General features: G+C 58.0%; 2 protein-coding genes across 2 annotated transcripts; both read right to left on the bottom strand.

Moving 5' to 3' along the window:
• Positions 1-414: 414 nt before the first annotated feature.
• MRPS15 (mitochondrial ribosomal protein S15) lies at positions 415-7,749 on the bottom strand. Its single transcript, XM_052810958.1, has 8 exons — positions 7,576-7,749; positions 6,403-6,465; positions 5,501-5,576; positions 4,597-4,645; positions 3,712-3,796; positions 2,743-2,801; positions 1,317-1,508; positions 415-594 (listed from the first exon to the last, which is right to left on the bottom strand). The coding sequence occupies exons 1-8, from the start codon at positions 7,670-7,672 to the stop codon at positions 475-477; spliced, it is 741 nt and encodes a 246-aa protein (XP_052666918.1). The 5' UTR covers positions 7,673-7,749; the 3' UTR covers positions 415-474.
• A 289-nt stretch (positions 7,750-8,038) lies between these two features.
• Positions 8,039-15,340, bottom strand: CSF3R (colony stimulating factor 3 receptor). Its single transcript, XM_052810954.1, has 16 exons — positions 15,115-15,340; positions 14,132-14,227; positions 13,501-13,800; positions 13,023-13,146; positions 12,718-12,887; positions 11,788-11,942; positions 11,507-11,660; positions 11,312-11,394; positions 10,991-11,204; positions 10,540-10,728; positions 10,184-10,285; positions 9,704-9,850; positions 9,345-9,485; positions 9,108-9,198; positions 8,794-8,875; positions 8,039-8,585 (listed from the first exon to the last, which is right to left on the bottom strand). Exons 2-16 carry the CDS (start codon positions 14,199-14,201, stop codon positions 8,076-8,078), a joined length of 2,532 nt encoding a protein of 843 aa, XP_052666914.1. The 5' UTR covers positions 14,202-14,227; positions 15,115-15,340; the 3' UTR covers positions 8,039-8,075.
• Between the last annotated feature and the right edge of the window lie 1,318 nt (positions 15,341-16,658).

The following is a 16,658-nucleotide window of genomic DNA, read 5'->3' as shown; positions in this document are numbered from 1 at the left end:
TAAGCGACTGTCAGGGCTGCTTTGTTTCCAAACAAGCAGCATTTCGCCTCGTTCTCTCTCCTCATGTGTCATCCCACTGCCCAAATCCCTGCCGAATGCTGTGAGCTGCTGGGTCAATGCTATTTGACAGCGCAATCCTACAGGCTGGCTGCGTGATGACAGGAGACAGGCACCACTTGGAAGCGTTCTCGCTTGAACATCCTGGGGGTGTTCTCACTTGAACATGCCTGCCTTCCCTGCCACGGGGCAATGGGGGAGTCCGCCCAGGTACTCCTCTCACATGGATCGAACTGCTCACAGCTCAGTCCAGCGCCATCAGCCTTAAAATAAACTTCTAAAACACTTAAACCACTCGTTGCACTTTTCCAGGTGCTCACCATGGCACAGATCACGCACACACGTAAGCAAAGAGGCTTTAGGTCTTTAGGTAGTTATTTATTGTTAGTGACTGGCTGCATCAGCCTCAACGTGCCGCTACACAGGCGTCCCCTCGCACTGCGCCTGTTTCTCCTTTGCAGCTCTCGCTCTTGCTTGCCACTCTCTTCTCTGCTTTAGCCTCTCTGGTGCTTTCAGCTTCTGCACCTCCTCAAAAACCTGCGCGAGGAGCATAAGGAGGTGAGAGAAGGGGAGAGACAAAGCTGCCTGCTGCCGAGCAGAGCTCCTTGCTGCTGCATGCAACACGGATCCGAGTTCCTGCAGCAGAGGCCAGGAGGCACACTGCGCAGCAAGATCAACTCCTTCCCCTGTGCTTCCTCTGGGACTCCAGACAGCCCTGTTTTCAGGGTACCATTTGGAGGTATTCCGTTACAGCTACCCAGTCTTTTGGTTATACTTTCATTGGACTGAAATTTAGTATTTAGAGACTGAAGGCATGTCCAGCTTTTTGGTTCTGCTCAGTTATACCAACTGCACACAGCAGTTACACTGATGTACTGAGCTCAAATGAGAGTAGACAGTGGGCATACCCACATTTCTGTTCCAAAGCTGCCATCAACTTTGTCTCACATATTAGTCCCCATACCATGCTTTGAAAAAAACCTGGTTTGAATCATACATTTCTGAGCAAACTAGGAGCACAATCTGAAGTTCTCAAGCACAGCACGTGCGTCACTGCCCACTACACAACTGTCTTTCATGGAGCTCTTTGCTGAGCTTATGCATTTCTCTACAGACATTATCACTATCTCCTCAAATTCAAAGCACGGATTAAAAGGATTTACCTATCAGTCTTTTCTAACTGTCTTAATTGTGCCCTTCTATAAAGAGTTTTTTTTTCTAGTCCAGCTATGTGGCACTCTCTCCAGATTGCTCCATACCTTGCGGCAGAAAGCCTTCTTCACAAGCCAGCGCTTGGTGATCCTTCTGCGGTGGAGAGGGGGTAGGGTGTATTGGATATTCAGCTGCTTGCAGGTGTTTTCAAAGGTATCATAGCGGACACGGCGAAGATATGCAAGTAGTTTCTTCCGGCAATCTATAGCCATCAGCATGCAACGACGGTTTCTTTTATCCTGCAAAGGACTTAGCGTTCACTAGATTGCAGACAGATTATACTTCCATTCCAGTAAATTACTTAGAATAGACCAGATTATGGCTGAAAGGAAACAATCAGGTTAAGGACAGTATCTTAGAACAACTTTTCTTGGCAGATACTGCAAGCACATTAGGTCACTGCAAGGAGATCCAAGAAGACTTAATTTACTTTTCACTTAAATTGCTTTCTTCATTCCGAGTCTGCACCTTCCTCCCCCAACCCTGAAGACTGTTTTCAATTTGTATGCAGTTTCAGGCGGTGGCAAAAGCTGCAGTGGCTTGGAGGCAGAGGCTGTAGTGAAGGTCTACTGGCTAAAAACTCTGCTTCCCCTGAAATATATTCTTCCAGAAACAACACAGAAGCATTTACCTTTGTTTTTCCAGAAATTTAATGTGAAAATAAAATGTGACTTGGCTCTATCTGACCGTTTGGGTTGTTCCTTGGAAGAGAATATGTGTAGCTTGAGCCGTGCCATTCAGGGCAATCCCCCATGGGAGAAATTTCCCTACCCTATACAAGCAATTTGTGTAAAAACAAGGCTTCATCCAAGTAATTTCAAAAAGTCTCTTCTGCTGAAACATTTGGTACAACTTCTGGCTTCTTCTAAAAAGTGAATTCTTTTCTGTTTTACCCTTCAAGCTTTTATGATTAACAAATAATTACGCAGTTTTTTCAAATGCAGTTGATTAATCCATTTCCCACCTTTTGCACTGCATAAAGAATCTTTAATATTTCTTGTTCATAAACTCATAGTTGTGATGTTTCAAATTTGGGCTCTGAACCCAGGTAGGTTTAGGTAGGAAAGTGGTCATTACGACATTAACAGTCCTGTCCGCTCAACATTTCCATAGGCAGAACAAAGAGAGAATGCAGCTGCTGAAGAGAGAACATTAATTACATTGAAAACTAAGCAGTGAAGCCACAGCTGCAGCTAGGATAAATTTAGCTAAACTCCATTCAAAGGTATCTGCTCAGCCATTTCCACCAATCCAGTAACAAAAAAGAACACACTCCACATTTCAGTCGGTGAGAATGTAGCTGTGACTGAGCCAGCAGTTTCCCAGACTGGCACCACGAACAGTTATAACTATTTTATAAACCTTCTTAGGAAAGCCATAATCCCCAGAATTAAAATCCTTTTGTTCTAAACTGAGAGAACAACCTGAACAGCTGCTGTCTCAGATGTGTGGGCTCAGATTACTGATAGTTACCTTGGGATGCCTCTGAAAATGTTCCTCGTAAGTGCGTATCTTGGCAGTCAATATAGCAACTATAAAGAACAGACATAAGAAGCCGTGTGAGAGCAGCAGCTTTCCAGGGTGAGACAGTATCATTTGCATTCCCTTCAAACTGCCAGCTGAGGACTGCTGTTCTTATGGGTACCCACTGCACCACAGCAAATATTACCACACAGCCCTCTGAGTAAGTGCAAAACAAACCACAAAATACAACCTACATAACCTGAGTCAGAACTATGACTATTATGAAGCTGCTTAATTAGAGCTTAAAATTTTAACAACAGATCATATGAATTTATTTGTAAAATACCTCTTGCACTCACTTAATTACTGGTGACTTTACATTCATTTCACTTCACTTGGTTTAAGCTTTGGAGGAAGAGAGACAAATTAAGAGGTTCTTTCTAAGAGCAGCAGCCAGCTCTTTGTGATTTCAGGCTTTGGAGAAAGGTACTGCTGGCATCCTGAGAAACTGAAGGTCTTTACTGCTGATAAAGGAGTGCATCTCGGTCAATGGCAGCATGGCCTTCATCTGGCCTACACTGTGCTTCAGCCAGAGCTCTCCGATGCAGAGGGAAATTCGGGTTCCATGGCTAAATCTAGTAGTTCATTTTGGTGATGAATGCAGTGTAATGCTTCATGTCACATAAGCACTTCAAGCAGAATAATGCACATGCTGCCTTTGGAGGGTGGATATGGAGTAGGAATTTGGAAAGCACCCTAGCAGACATCTGCCAGCAAGCGCATGCGCTGCCTCTGCAATGTTCCCAAACCCTGAACGGGTCCTCCAGGGCATACTGCGGGCTACCTGCCTCTCGGGTGCTCTCCTGAAGGAGATGCTCCTAACTGATACAGGAAACTTGAAGGGCTGGGGTGGGAATAGCTGAATAAAAGCTGAGATCTATCAGCTGCCAACAATATCCTTCTACTTTTTCAACTTACCTTGCACCTCAAAGGAGCCATTGTCATTGGGAGACCTCCTGACCTTTTCCACCAGCTGCTGTGTCTTTATCTTCATCTTCTCCTTCTGTGGATAACAGAAAAGAGCTTGTCACTTTCTCAGGAACACTAAAGGTCTAAGACAGCCCAGCTCTCTTCCCAAATGCCCAGATAAAGGCTTTGTAATTAACAGCTTTACTCAGTGTCCATCACAAAATGTGTAAGAAGCGCTGCAAAAAAGGACCTGCTGCTTGCAGGACAGTGCTCAGACTTCAGCAGCGAAGCAGCACAAAAAGATCTCAGCAGAACACAGAATCGCCACTGTCCAAACCAAGAGTCCAGGCACACCCTTCATCCCAAGATTACAGACGGGTGTTGAAGAAGCCCCGCTGCTCTCGTGAATAGAAGAGAGAACCGGAGCTGATCTCACGTGGCAGTAGCCTTTACTTTTCGCATTGTTTTAAGCTTAAGTGGTAAGCAGCGAGAAATTGTAAGATCTTTGTGCTACCCTATGATTTGCTTACTTTTACTTTTTGTATGCCCAGAAAACAAAGTAATTTGGAGAACATCTGCGGTCCAGTGTATGACTTTCTAGAACACAGGCCAACCGTCAGCAGTAACATAACACAGCTCATCTCCCCTGTGATTGCCTAATATTTTCTTCTCTTGTTCTAGTATGCAATTATTATAACAAAGACGACTGCATGATAAATTTTAAGAGCACACAAGACTTATCACTCTCATATATTTAATAGCCCTGGATTTGCAGTCATCAAGCAACACTTAAAAATAAAGTAAGGGAAGGGCATTTAACAATATAGACCAGTCTTACACAAATGTGCTCACTAAATCTTCTAGGTTTTTTTATGAAAGTAGAATGAAACTAACCTGGCTTGCCATTTCCAGTGACAACAGTCTTTTCACTACATCGTCAACACTGCAAGGAGATTGTAGATTAGTTTATAAGCTAGAAATGAAGTATATTTAATAACAAAAATGAGGTTAGGTTTTCAGAACATATTAACTTTTCTCAACTTTAATTTACTCTACAAATTTACAGCAACTCTCCTCCCGTCCCAAACCTGTCAGCCATAAACTGTTTCTTGCGTTCCCAAGAAAAATCATGGCTGAGATTACAGAAGCATCGAGTAGTTTTGCTGCTGTGGGAAGCACAGTTGTTTCAAATGATGATGAAAGTCTTACCAATTCCAAAAACATTATGTGCAAATCGGCTGCTGCAGATTAACCCCCAAATAAGTGCACAATGACAAAATAATTAATTTTAAGACTGGCTCCTTCAAAGATCTGTGAAAGTCTCAGTTATGCCACTGGGGGCTCTCCATGCACCACACATGAGCAGTTCCAGAATCAAAGCACAAAAATGCTGAACTCCAGGTCCAAATTTCAGCAGCAGTCATTCATTTTGAGTTGTTTAACTACACACTCTCTAGCACCTGAGTTCAAGACAGGCACAGATTATTTCTAAGAAGATTATTTTTAGTATTTCAAGTTCATTTCTTTTTTTCTGTGGATTACAAAGCCCACAGATGTGGGCAAACAGCACTTAATTTTACATTAAGTAGACAAAACCCTTATATAACCCTAATCAGTGACTGCTTTTGCAAATTTTACTTTCAAAACGACTTTGTGATTTTTGTGCTAAATTGCACACCAGTGACCGCAGAGCATTAATTACTTACTGAGCAGGTGACAGCTTCCACCTACTGTGGTTGTGTGTGTGTAAGACACAAATCTCTGAAAAGAATAGTCATTCCCTTTCCCTGTATCATACCTATTTATTATTGGGACATTGGCATAATCTTTCTTCAACATTGTGGGAGGAAGATCATCCAAATGGCTGGGGATGTCTACAAAGAGAAGATTAACATTTGAGGAAGAGCAGTACAAAGTCAGAGCTCTGAACAGAGCTTGCAAACTAGATCAGAGGAAACAAGTTGCAAAGAAAGTAGACTGTACGCTCCAAACAAGAAGGAAGAACTTAAGAGATGAAGCTGAGATGGCAAGAACTGAGTGAATAAAATTGGGTCCAGTCTCTTGCCTTCAGCACTCTGGATTTACAACATGGTGTATAGTCCACCAAGATCACTGATCTCTTGCTGATGACAATTGCTAATTTCCCACACATTCATGAGCTGCTGAATTTTCTGGGTAACTTTTGAGCTTGCAAGGAATTATTTCTAGAACGACAAAACCACAAAAAAGTTTACAAAGGGACCTTATGAAGTTTCTAGTCCAATCTCCCCTTTAAAGTGGGACCATCATTATTTCTTTGTCTAGCAAAGCCTTGAAAACCTCTGAGGATATTCCACAGCCCCTCTGTGAAGCATGTCCCCACACTGCACTGCCTTCCCAGTGAATCCCTTTTCCTTTTGTATCCAGCTGGAACATCTCTGAGCTGCTATTTGGGACCACTGCCCCTCATTATATCGTTTGGCACTACCAAGAAGAGTCTGGCTCCCTCACCCTTGTAATTATGCGTCAAGAAGCTGCAGGATTACAGAATCCTGTAACAGGGATTATATTTTCTCTCTCTTCTCATGATGAGCTCTGCATCTTTAAAGTGAAAACCACTAACTTCTCCAAATACCCTCTTTTCCTGCAGCATTAGGGTACAACTCTGATAATGTCAGCAGTAGAACATTTTGCCACATGGTCCCATTAATCCCGACGTACCTTTCCTCTTTCTTCTCACAGGTCTGGCATAACATCTGGCTGTCTGAATAAAGGGACTGCAAGCTTGATGGAAGAAAACAAAGATTTATCAGACTTGTGTGCACTTTTTTAGCTATGTACACATTAAATATTGCTCAGTCTGTACTAGAAAGCTGGTCAGAGTACTTAGACTCCAAGGCGATCAGTGGCTAGCCAGGTCTTTTGTCCCAAAGGAGCGTGGAACAGTTCAGCGTGGTTCTTACGCGGGTGCTGAAATAAATGGGCAAAGCTGTGCTGCTTCAGAGTGATCAGAACCCAAAAGGTGAGCAGAACAGGGCAGCAGGAAGAGATTACAGACACTGAGCAGAGAGCGCAAGGGCTCCCCAGCTGAACTGTGTTCATTTAGAGGCTTTAAACTGATGAACTAATTCAAGTAATTTCACGTGCGAGTTAGATGGGCTGCTCTGGACTACCCCAGTGGCAGGGCGCAGAGGCAGTGAGACCTAGAGACAACCTTTGACTGGCACAGCTTTGTACAGATGAGAATATTCACCAGCCAGCCTGAACTGAGCCGTTCTTTGACCTTTCAAGAACAAACTCCTCCAACCGCTCTTTCGAGGCCCCTGCTACCAGAACCGACACCTGCTTCAGATTATTCACCCGTGCCTCAAACATGTTTTCAGGTACAGACTTTGCCAGTCCACGTACCCGCCTGCAAACGGAACCGTCCAAGAAGCACGCGAGCTTGGCTCTGGATCCGTGAGGCACCAGAACCGCGCACGGGCTGTCGGCGCAGGCGTCGAGTGCGGGCCTCGCTTACCGTGCGGTAACGGCGTCTGCGGAAACCAGGCCAGGGCTCCAGCCCGCGTCCTTGGCCCGGCTCACAGCAGATCTCTGGCCCGGGAGCGGCCCCAGCCGGTCCCCGCCGTGCGCAGGGCAGGGTCCGCGGGCAGCCCCCCGCCCTGCCCGCTGCCTTGAGGGACACCCCGGGGTCCTGCCCGCGCCCTGCCTCCCCAGCAGGTCCCCCCCCCAGGGGTACCGAGCCCCCCCGTCTCCTCTCAGGGCCGCCCCAGGCCACCGCCGACCCCAGGCCGCCCGCCCCGGCCTCCTCTTCCTTCGCCGGGCCCCCGCTTCCCCTTCCAGCCTCCCTCCCAGCGGCCTCTCTAGTGCGGCCGAGACCCCCGAGCGCCTCACCGGCCCCGCCGCCGCCGCGGGCGCTCCCCAGGACGGCGGCCCCGCCGCGGACCGGCCCCGCCAGGCAGCGGCCTAGCGCCGTCCGCAGCACCAGCATGGCCCTCCGCTCACGGCCCCGCCGACACGGGCGCCGCCATCTTGCCCAGGCGCGGCGGACCGAGCGCCGAGCGCGGGCGAAGGGGCCGAGCGCCGAGCGCGTCGATGGGCGGGGCGCCCCCTCCCGCCGCCATCACCCCCCCCCCCCGCCGCCATCGCCGGTCGCCCCGGGCTCGTCTCCGCCGCAGAGGCGTCCCGGGCTGTTCTCAGCACGTCCCTGTTTATTGCGAGAGGGGACAGGAGGGGCGGGAGGGGACGCACACAGCACCGGCGGAGAGAGCCGGGCCCCTCGTCGCGGGGCCCCCCCCCCCCCCCCCAGGCCTAAGCCCGGCCCGGGGCGGACCACCCGCAGGCCCCGGGGGAGGCCCGGGGCCGGGCCCGTTACCGCTGCCCGGTCCCCGTCACTAAAACGCCCGGCAGTCGTGGAGCTCCTCGGCCCCGCCGATGCGGAGGCCCTGCAGCAGGGGGAAGGTGGCGGGCAGCTCCTCGGAGCAACCCCCGTCCCCGGGACAGCCGAGAGGGGCGGCCCCGTGGAACCAGAGGTTCTCGTAGGGCTTGGGGCTGGGGCTGGGGTCGAGGAGCAGGGGCTGAGTGGAGTTGGAGCGCAGGTAGAGGCGAGGCGGGGCGTGCTGCTGGCCCTTGTACCCGTCGCCCACCACCTGCGCGTACTGGACGGTCTCCCCGCTCCCGCCGAGGCCCTGGCACGGCTCCGCTGCCGCCCGGCCGCGGCCCGGTGTGCCGGGTCCCTCCTGCCGCACGTAGGGCTGGGGCACGGCGGGGAAGGTGCCGGCGGTTTCGGCGGAGGGCTCCTTGCCCCAGGCGGACGGCTGCTTCCCCGCCGCCCTTTCGAGCACTGCGACGGTAGAAATGGTCGCCAGGCCGGGCTCCCTCACGCCGGGGAGCTGCAGAGGCTCCTGGAGAAACGGCGTGCGGTCACGGCCTGTTTGCGGGGCGCAGCCCCTCCTCTGCCCCCCTCTTCCCAGCACCACGGGAGGGAAGCTCCCTGCACCCCCGCTCCCCATCCCAGCGTGGCCTCGCGCCCCGGGTGCCATGCCCTCCGTGCCAGGCGGTGCCCGGGTGGGGAGCGGGGGGGGCTGCGGGGTGCAGCCATCCGGCTCTCACCTGCTGGAGCTCTGCCGGCACCCACTTGCCCAGGCTGCTGTTGGCGGGGTCGGGGACGCTGGGCCAGAACTGCTGCTTCACCCTGGCGGCCACAGGACGAGGGGACTCAGCGAGGGGCCCTGAAACCGGCGGCCTTGGGGCTGGCCTTGCTCCCGCCGAGCTCGCAGCGGGACGCTGACGCTCCCCGTGTCCGTCCCGTCCCTCCAGCAGCCGGGCTGCGGCCAGGGCCACCGCAGCCGCTGGGGACGGGGACTCCCAGGGCAGCCCAGCCCGGTGCAGGGCCGGTCCAGCCCACGATGGCTCTCGGTACTCACCGCCCGTTCTTCTGGAAGCAGATGAGCAGAAGTATAAGCAAGACAAAGATCAGCCCCAGGGTCAGGAAGAGGAACTGGATTTCGATGTCGTCTGGAAAGCGGGCAGGGGAGAGGGTCAGAGGGGGAACCGCGGTGGGACACCTCCAGCCACGCTGTGCCGTGAGGCCGGGGCAGGACCTGGGGTCTGCGGGTCCCCTCCTGTCCCTACACCCCCTCCAGGTGGCTGCACCCCCTCACCTAGCACCATGGTCACCAGGGTCAGGCTGGTGCCATTGGTGCTGCCGGCGGCCGTGGATGCCATGATGTGCACTTTGTACAGGGTCGATGGCTTCAGCTTCCGGATGACAAAGGAGCTGAGAGAGGGGTTCACGGTGGCACCTGGGGAAACACGGGGGCTGTTGGCACGGCGGGGGCTGCTCGGCAGGTGCCCCTCACCTGCACGGCCCCTTGGGTCTCTGCTGGCAGGGGGTCCCATATGGGACCTGCACACATGCCCCAGCCCTCTCTGACGAGGGCATGGAGTCTGCTGACGTCTCCACCCAACACATCGAGGTGGGATGGAGGGCAGGGCTGGCGGTGACGCCGGCAGGACTCACTGGACACTTCTGCGGTGCTGTTGGCCCAGAAGATGGTGTAGCTGGTGATAAAGCCGTTCTGCATCTCAACCGGCACTGGGTCCCAGCACAGCTCAGCGTCAGACTTGCTGATGCTCTTCAGGTGGAGCTTCGGGGCGTAGGACGGTGCTGAAACAGAGCAGGACAAGCGTCCGGGCGCTGTGCAGAACCGCTGTCTCGGGGTGGGGGACGTGCAGGGGGGATGCATTGAGTGGTAAGTCCCACTCCCGAGGTGTGGGTGTCAGGGTCTGCTCCATGCTGTGCCCCCGTGGGGCTCGGTCCAGCTGACAGCACCTTTAGAGATGAGCCAAGATCCAGCCCGGTGGGCTGAGCTCTTCTGCACAGCCCCTGAATTAGGGGTGTGCGGTGGGAAGGCTGGCTCTCCTTTTTGAAAGGCAAAGGCTTGGTGGTGCAGGGCGAGCCCGCCGGGGCCCCGAGGGCAGCTGCTGGCAGCACACGTACCCTTCTGCTTGGAGTAGGCTGCGGTGTGGACGGGCACCCCTATGGCGTCCTTATAGAGGGGGTACACCGAGATGTTGTACCGCTGGAAAGGCTCAATGCCATCTGCAACAGAGAGCAGAGGGGGGGCCAGGCGTTTGGGGCTCTGGCTGCCAAGAGCCCCTGGCTGCCCTGCGCCGGCCCCACAGCACCAGCCCGCTTGCCCCGTGCCGTACCGCGGGAGTGGATGCAGTGGAAGGAGGGAGGGTATGGAGCGGGCTTTTGGGGCAGGGTTTGGCCCTGGGGCAGTCAGGAGGGGTGCCAGATCCCCCACCCAGCCGACCAGGAGGGCAGGGCCCCCCCGGCAGCCCCCGGCTTACCCCGGATGAGGACTGCGGTGGTAGCCCCGTCACGCTCCATCTGCCAGCAGGCACTGCAGCGACCGGGCTCCGAGGACACCCGCTGCCACTCCAGGACGTAGGCAGCCACCGGGGCCGGCGGTGCCTCCCAGCGCACCCAGAGGCTGCGCTCGCCCCCGGGCACGGCCCGGAGCCCAGCCAGGGGCTGACCTGCATGGGGACAACCAGCCGGGATGACGGGAGGGGGGAGCATCCCTGCTGCATCGCCCCCCTGTGCCCCACAGCCCGGAGCCTGCCCTCCTCAGGAGCCCCCCAGTTGTACACCCAGGGAGGTGTCTCCCCTGCAGTGGGGCGATGGAGCGGCACCCAGTTTGAGAGCTTGTGGAGCTGCTGAGGCGGCGAGGGGGGGGTTACAGATCCCCAGGGGGGCATGTGGAGGTTTCGGACCGTGGGAAGTTTGCACTGTCCTCACCTTTCCTCTCCAGGAGGATAACCTCGGTCGGTGCTGACTCGCCGGCAGCGTTGTAGGCTGACAGATAGACCCTCCTGGTCCCCACTGGCGCAGAGAAGTTGCACTGGGTGTGGGTGGTGTTGCAGACAGTGGGGGGGTCCCTGCCCCTCTTCCTGGGGCTCAGGGTGACGCAGTACCCCAGCACTCGCCCGTTCGCCTCCCGCCGCCGTGGAGCCTGGGCGCAGGCAGGGTGTGCGGGGATGCTCGGTCCCCACAGGGATGCTCGGTCCCCAGGGCGATGCCCCAGCAGCCCCCGCACCCCCACCGCCCGCTTGTACTCACCTTCCAGCACAGCTGCACCTCCAGCCGCCCGCCTGCCCCGGCCGGCCGAGCGCTCCACCACGCGTCCAGCTTCCCCGTGGGGGCTGCAACAGCAGAAGGGCGGCCAGGGAGCTGAGAGGGGTGAGCGTGGCCGTGCCGCCGCGGCTGTGCTGCCTGGCCAGGCAGAGGGGACCCCCCAGGTGACTCCGCACCCACCTTTCTCGTGGGTGGTGTAGTTCCTGCCCAGGCTCCACTCGCTCCAGTAGCCCCGTGCCGAGCTCCGCCGGCACCGCATCTGGAAGCGGTACTGCGTGCCGAAGAGGAAGCCACAGTGCTGCACGTTGCCGGCCTGGCCAACGATGCCGGTGACCTGGTGGCAGCCGAAGCGAGGGCTGTGCTGGCTCCTGCCTCGAGCAGGGCAGAGCTCGGAGCGGAGGGAACGGTCCCGGCTCCTGCTCGCTCAGCCTCCCCGGTCCCGCTGCCCCAGCAGCACTCACCAGAGCCCAGGCAGGGTCCTCCGGTGCCCGGTAGCGCAGCTCGCACTGCAGCTCCATGTGTGCGTTGCTCCGCGCCACCTCCCAGGCCAGGGCGACGCAGTCGGTCTGGAAGGGGATGGACTGGATGCTCTGCAGGGCTGGGGGGTCCAGCTTGGCTGGAGGAAGAGCAGGGGAGGGAGCTGGAGAGGTGCTGCGGCGGGCAGCGTGTGGGGACACCGCCTCGCATGCGGCCGCTGTTGTTAATGCTGCAAGCCGCAGCCGGGGTGCTGGCCTGCCCAAGACGAGGGACGGGGAGAAACCACCCTGAAACATTTAAGAGAATGGCTTGTGGCAGGGGCTGGTGTATGTCCCTGCCCAGGACACGGGGCGATGCTTGGGAGCACGGTGCCAGCATTGCTCTGCAGCCTGGGCTCTGGGCGGTGTTAACACCTACGCAGGGAAAACAGATCCCGCAAGACCTGGGGTCTGGTACATGGCCAGGAAAGCCGCACTTTTGGGTCTGCCCTGGGGCAAGAGCCCAGCACGGCCATGGGAGGGCTCGGCTGGTTCATGGGCAGCCCTTCCGTGGGTCCAGAGCAGGGAGGATGAGTTGCACCATCTGGGAAGGTTCCTTTTATAAATAGTTTATAGGAGCTGGATATATTATTAATAGACCTCCTGAATAAATGGGTAATCAATTGCTGGAGACAGTTGTAGAGTGCAGCAGGTCAACTGATGGCTCATAACCCACTGGCACACGCTGCTCAGTCTGTAATACAGCTTTGGCACCTATTCATCCCAGCAAGCCATTTATCATAGGAACCTGCCCATAAAATATGACCTAAAAGCCCGACGTGCTTTAATGGCACTCTAATACCCCTCTCTCACTGCTGATGAGCTTCCCTGGCCCCTGACCTCCGTGAGAAGTGGGCGGCTCTGGCTGTCACTCACCGACGTCCATGGGGTCGATGCAGAGATGCTCTGACTCGGTTGTGCCGAGGGCGTTTGTGGCGGACACCCAGATCTCCATTTGCCGGTAGAGCTGGAGCAGCCGGCGTGGCACCGTGCACCGGCTGCGGCCGCCTTGTGGGGTGCAGCCTGTCACCGCCTGGGCTCTGCTTCTGCGGCAGCGAGAGGAGTGGGCTCGGGGGTCCCTCTGGCAGAGGATGAGGCTTGCCATGTCGTTTGGGGGGGGGGGGGCAGGAGAAGTGGCCAGGGGACAGACGCCAGGGACCGTATCACCCCCCGAGGCTTACCCGGCACACTTCAGTGCGACGCTGGTGGGGAGGTGGCTGTCGGCTCCCTGCTCCCACTGGCACGTCAGCCCGTAATCGCTGAGGTCCAGGATGCAGCTGAGGTTGAAGGGCTTTGCAGGCGGGTCTGGGAGAGAGCGGCCACGGAAGAGCCTGAGCGAAGCGCCCATCCCAGCTGCGGAGGAGCTGCAGCCCCCTCTGTGCCCGGTTGCACAGAGCCCCGCTGCCACGCCACCGCTCCCCAAACCTCCCCTGCCCTGCAGCCTGCCCGCTGGGCACCGGCGCGCCGGGACGTAGCTGTGCACAGCCCCAAAACAGCCTCCATCAGCCATCGGCCCTGGCTGCTCCTCCTGCCCCAGCGGCTTTGCCCGGCTCAGCCGGGGCAGACACGCGTCTCAGAGAGGAGACGTGCAAACCCTGGTGCCAGGTTGCACCTCTGTGAAGTGCACATGCGGGTGACCCATGGCGGCAGCAGACTTACAACCCGCCCTGATCTCGGCCACGCCGATGCGCTGCTTGGTCCCGTTCCACTCCACCCAGCACCACAGCTTGGCCTGCGTGCGGTTGAACTGGGGCAGGGTGAGGTTGGACACCTCCGTGCCCCCTGGGCCCTGGTGCTGGCTCCCGGCCACGGGCTCGTTGTCCAGCATCCAGGTGATCCGGACCTTCCCCTGCTCCAAGCCGTGGCACAGCTCGCTCTGGATGGTGCAGGACGCCGTGACGGCCGAGCCCAGGGGCACAACGGGTGAGCCCACAGCCACCGAGGCACAGCCCAGGGTCCCTGCAGGCAGGAAAAAAACGCGTCACATCCAAGGCATGGCCGTGATGAAGACATCTCAGCTCCTCGGCGCCCGGGCAGGACAGAGGGACGAGCACCTCTTCCCTTAGACGGGCCCCCCAGCCGCTGGAGAGGAAGAGCCGGGCGTTGGGCAAGCCTGCCGGCACATGCCAGGCCCCATCCTGCCAGCGCCCGCCGCGCCGCCGACGCTCCTGCCCGCCTGCAGCAGTCCTGCGGGCCACGGCCACGGCCGGTCGAGACGGCGCTGGGTACACGGGAGCGGCGCGGGGCACACGGCTGCGGGACGGGATGGGACGGGACGGGTCCCACTCACCGCCTGGCCGGAGGAGCAGGAGCAGGGAGAGCCGCAGCAGGAAGGGTGTGCCGGCACCGCGCCTGGCCATGGTCTCCTCCGTGGCTTTGGCATCACCTGGAATGGAGAGAGCAGCTTGTCCTGGCGGGTTGGGAAGGGGCTGGGGACGAAGCGGGCTGGAGGAGCCATGGCTGCCACCGTCACCGACGCTTCCTGGAGCAAAATGTCCTTTTGCCGTCAGACGCAGCCTCTCCCCCTGAAGCCTTTCTGCAGCGCTGACACCTCCGCCCCCGCGCTTGGCAGCCCACGCTGCTGCAGGTGCCGGCGTGGAAAAGCGCTCCGGTGAGGTGATCTGGCGGGGTCCCCTCCGGCACAGCCTGCCACCGGCTCTCGGCCCCGCGCACCCCGATCCTGGGGCGCAACGCCCCATGCCTGGCCGCAGGCGCGGGCTGATTTTATCTCAGGTATCTTCAGCCTCTGCCGGGCAGAGATTTACGGTTTCAGGGAGGGTTAGCGCTGGGGCTTGGGGCGGCAGAGCTGATAAGCTGGAAGAGGGAAACGAATGAACGACGGCAGCGCAGCGGGGCTGGCCAGAGCGGCGGGGTCCTGCCTGCACCCCCTCCCCTGTGTCACCCCCTTGCCTGCTGCTGGGAATGGCCCCGGGAGCGGCGGCTGCCTCTGCCCCTGCCCGGCCACCGGCTCATCCTCTGCCCTGGGTTGGTCCCGGCCGTGTCCTTGGCAGCGCCGGGCACTTGCCCCAGGAGGGGCTGCCCACCCTGTGCCCGGCTCTGGGTGCCCACAGCTCCTCTCCCCTCCCCGAGCTGCCATCCAGAGGCAGATGAGGGACTCGAGTGTGGGAAATGGGGGAGCAGCCACCCCCGAGCACCCAACACATGGCTGTCCCAGGCAGGGGACACAGTGGAGCAGCCTGCACAGCCACAGACAAGGTGCTCAGCCAGACCCGGGCACTGCACAACCCATCCCTACCTCACCACCATCCCTACCTTGCCTCCATCTCTACTTCTCCTCCACGCCTGGTGCGTCCGGCTGCCGCTCACCGCCTGCTCCGAGCGCCAGCCTCCGGCTCCCGGCAGCTCGCCATGCTCAGCCCGTTTGCTAACATGCTGCTTCCACCGTTAGTTCCTCAAAACCAGTGCCGTTAATTGCTGTGACTCTCTGAAGAAGGTGATTGCAAAACACTTCCCTGAAGGCTGTGACTGCCTCACTCGCTGCAGGAAGGAAAGCCCAGCGGCACGCACACATCCAGCAGCGGGGAGCAGCACCCGGCCTCGCCTCCCACCCTGCCTGCTCCAGCAGCTGGGACGTGGCGCAGCCGGGACGTGGCGCAGCCGGGACGCGGCACAGCCGGCTCCTTTCTGCGACTCCCCTGGGACCACAGGGCTGAGCTGGGGGACAGGGCAGGGGGACACGGGCTGGGGGACACGGGACCCAGAGGGCAGGAGGCAAACCCAGCCATGGCTGCCAGCGCAGCGTGGTGCTGCCTGGGTGCAGCTCGCATCCCCCAGTCCGCTCCAGTGTCCTCGCCGGGCACTCACTGTGGGGGACTGGGCTCACCCCTGCATCCTCGTCCCTCTGAGCTTCAGCCCTCTCCTGGGATGTGCACGCCAGCCTTACTACCCCGGTCCCTGGGGACAGCACCGCTGCCCCTTGCAGCCAAGCCTGAGCTCTTTCCTAAAGCCCGGTCCTGGGGAGAGCCGCCCCGCGAAGCCTCATTTGACACACGTTGTCCACGTTCCCACCACGCGGTCCAGCTTGCCCTAGAGCGCGGGGACCCGTGAGATGCCCCGAGGGCAACCCGAGACCCGACCTTCCCACTGGTCCCTCCCCATGCCAACCATTAACTTGGGTTCTTCCAGCAGCAAATTGCCCAGGGCCCTGCCCAGCCGCCCCAGTGGGGCTCACTGCTGGGACACCGGGCAGCTCTGCCCACCCACGCCGGGCTGCCATCACAGCCCCCACTGGGGAACCCGTGTCCTGCGGGATGGGACCCGAGCATGGGGGTAAACAGGGGATTGCCCAACCTGCGACGCATTCGCAGCCTTTGCAACGGAGGCGGCTGTTGTGCAAACAGCTGTTTACTACGGGATTTGTAGCACGCATTTCACCTCCAGCGGCGCGTTACTCAGCACTCTTGCAATGCCATGCTGCAAACAACTGCGAGGCCAGCGCAGGCCCCCCCCCAGCCTGGCGTCCCCGGGGAGGCAGGGGGGCCTGGGACCATGGGAGAGCAGCCTGGGGGAGACGCGCTCCCAGCATCGCCTCCCATGGAGCCGGGCTTCTGGCCGGAGGGAGATGGCCCTGGGGCTGCGGCCAGCCGCCTCGCAGCCCCGACAGACCGAGCAAAGGTTTATTCCCCCCAAATTTCCTCTGCCCAGGGCCCCAGCCCCCTGCCCAGAGCCGGCCAGGCTGCTCACCAGGGCTGTGCAGGGGCACAGCTCCCCGGGCTGGGGCACGGGGCCAATTCCCACAGCCGCTGACCTGGGGCAGGGGAGCTGCCCTTGCAACATTTCCCCGGGGTGTAGCAACC

The sequence above is a fragment of the Harpia harpyja genome, chromosome 16 (assembly GCF_026419915.1).
Source record: "Harpia harpyja isolate bHarHar1 chromosome 16, bHarHar1 primary haplotype, whole genome shotgun sequence".
Classification (NCBI taxonomy): Eukaryota; Metazoa; Chordata; class Aves; order Accipitriformes; family Accipitridae; genus Harpia; species Harpia harpyja.
The sequence above is the reverse complement of the archived record's forward strand: the minus strand, read 5'-3'. Positions and strand labels throughout refer to the sequence as shown.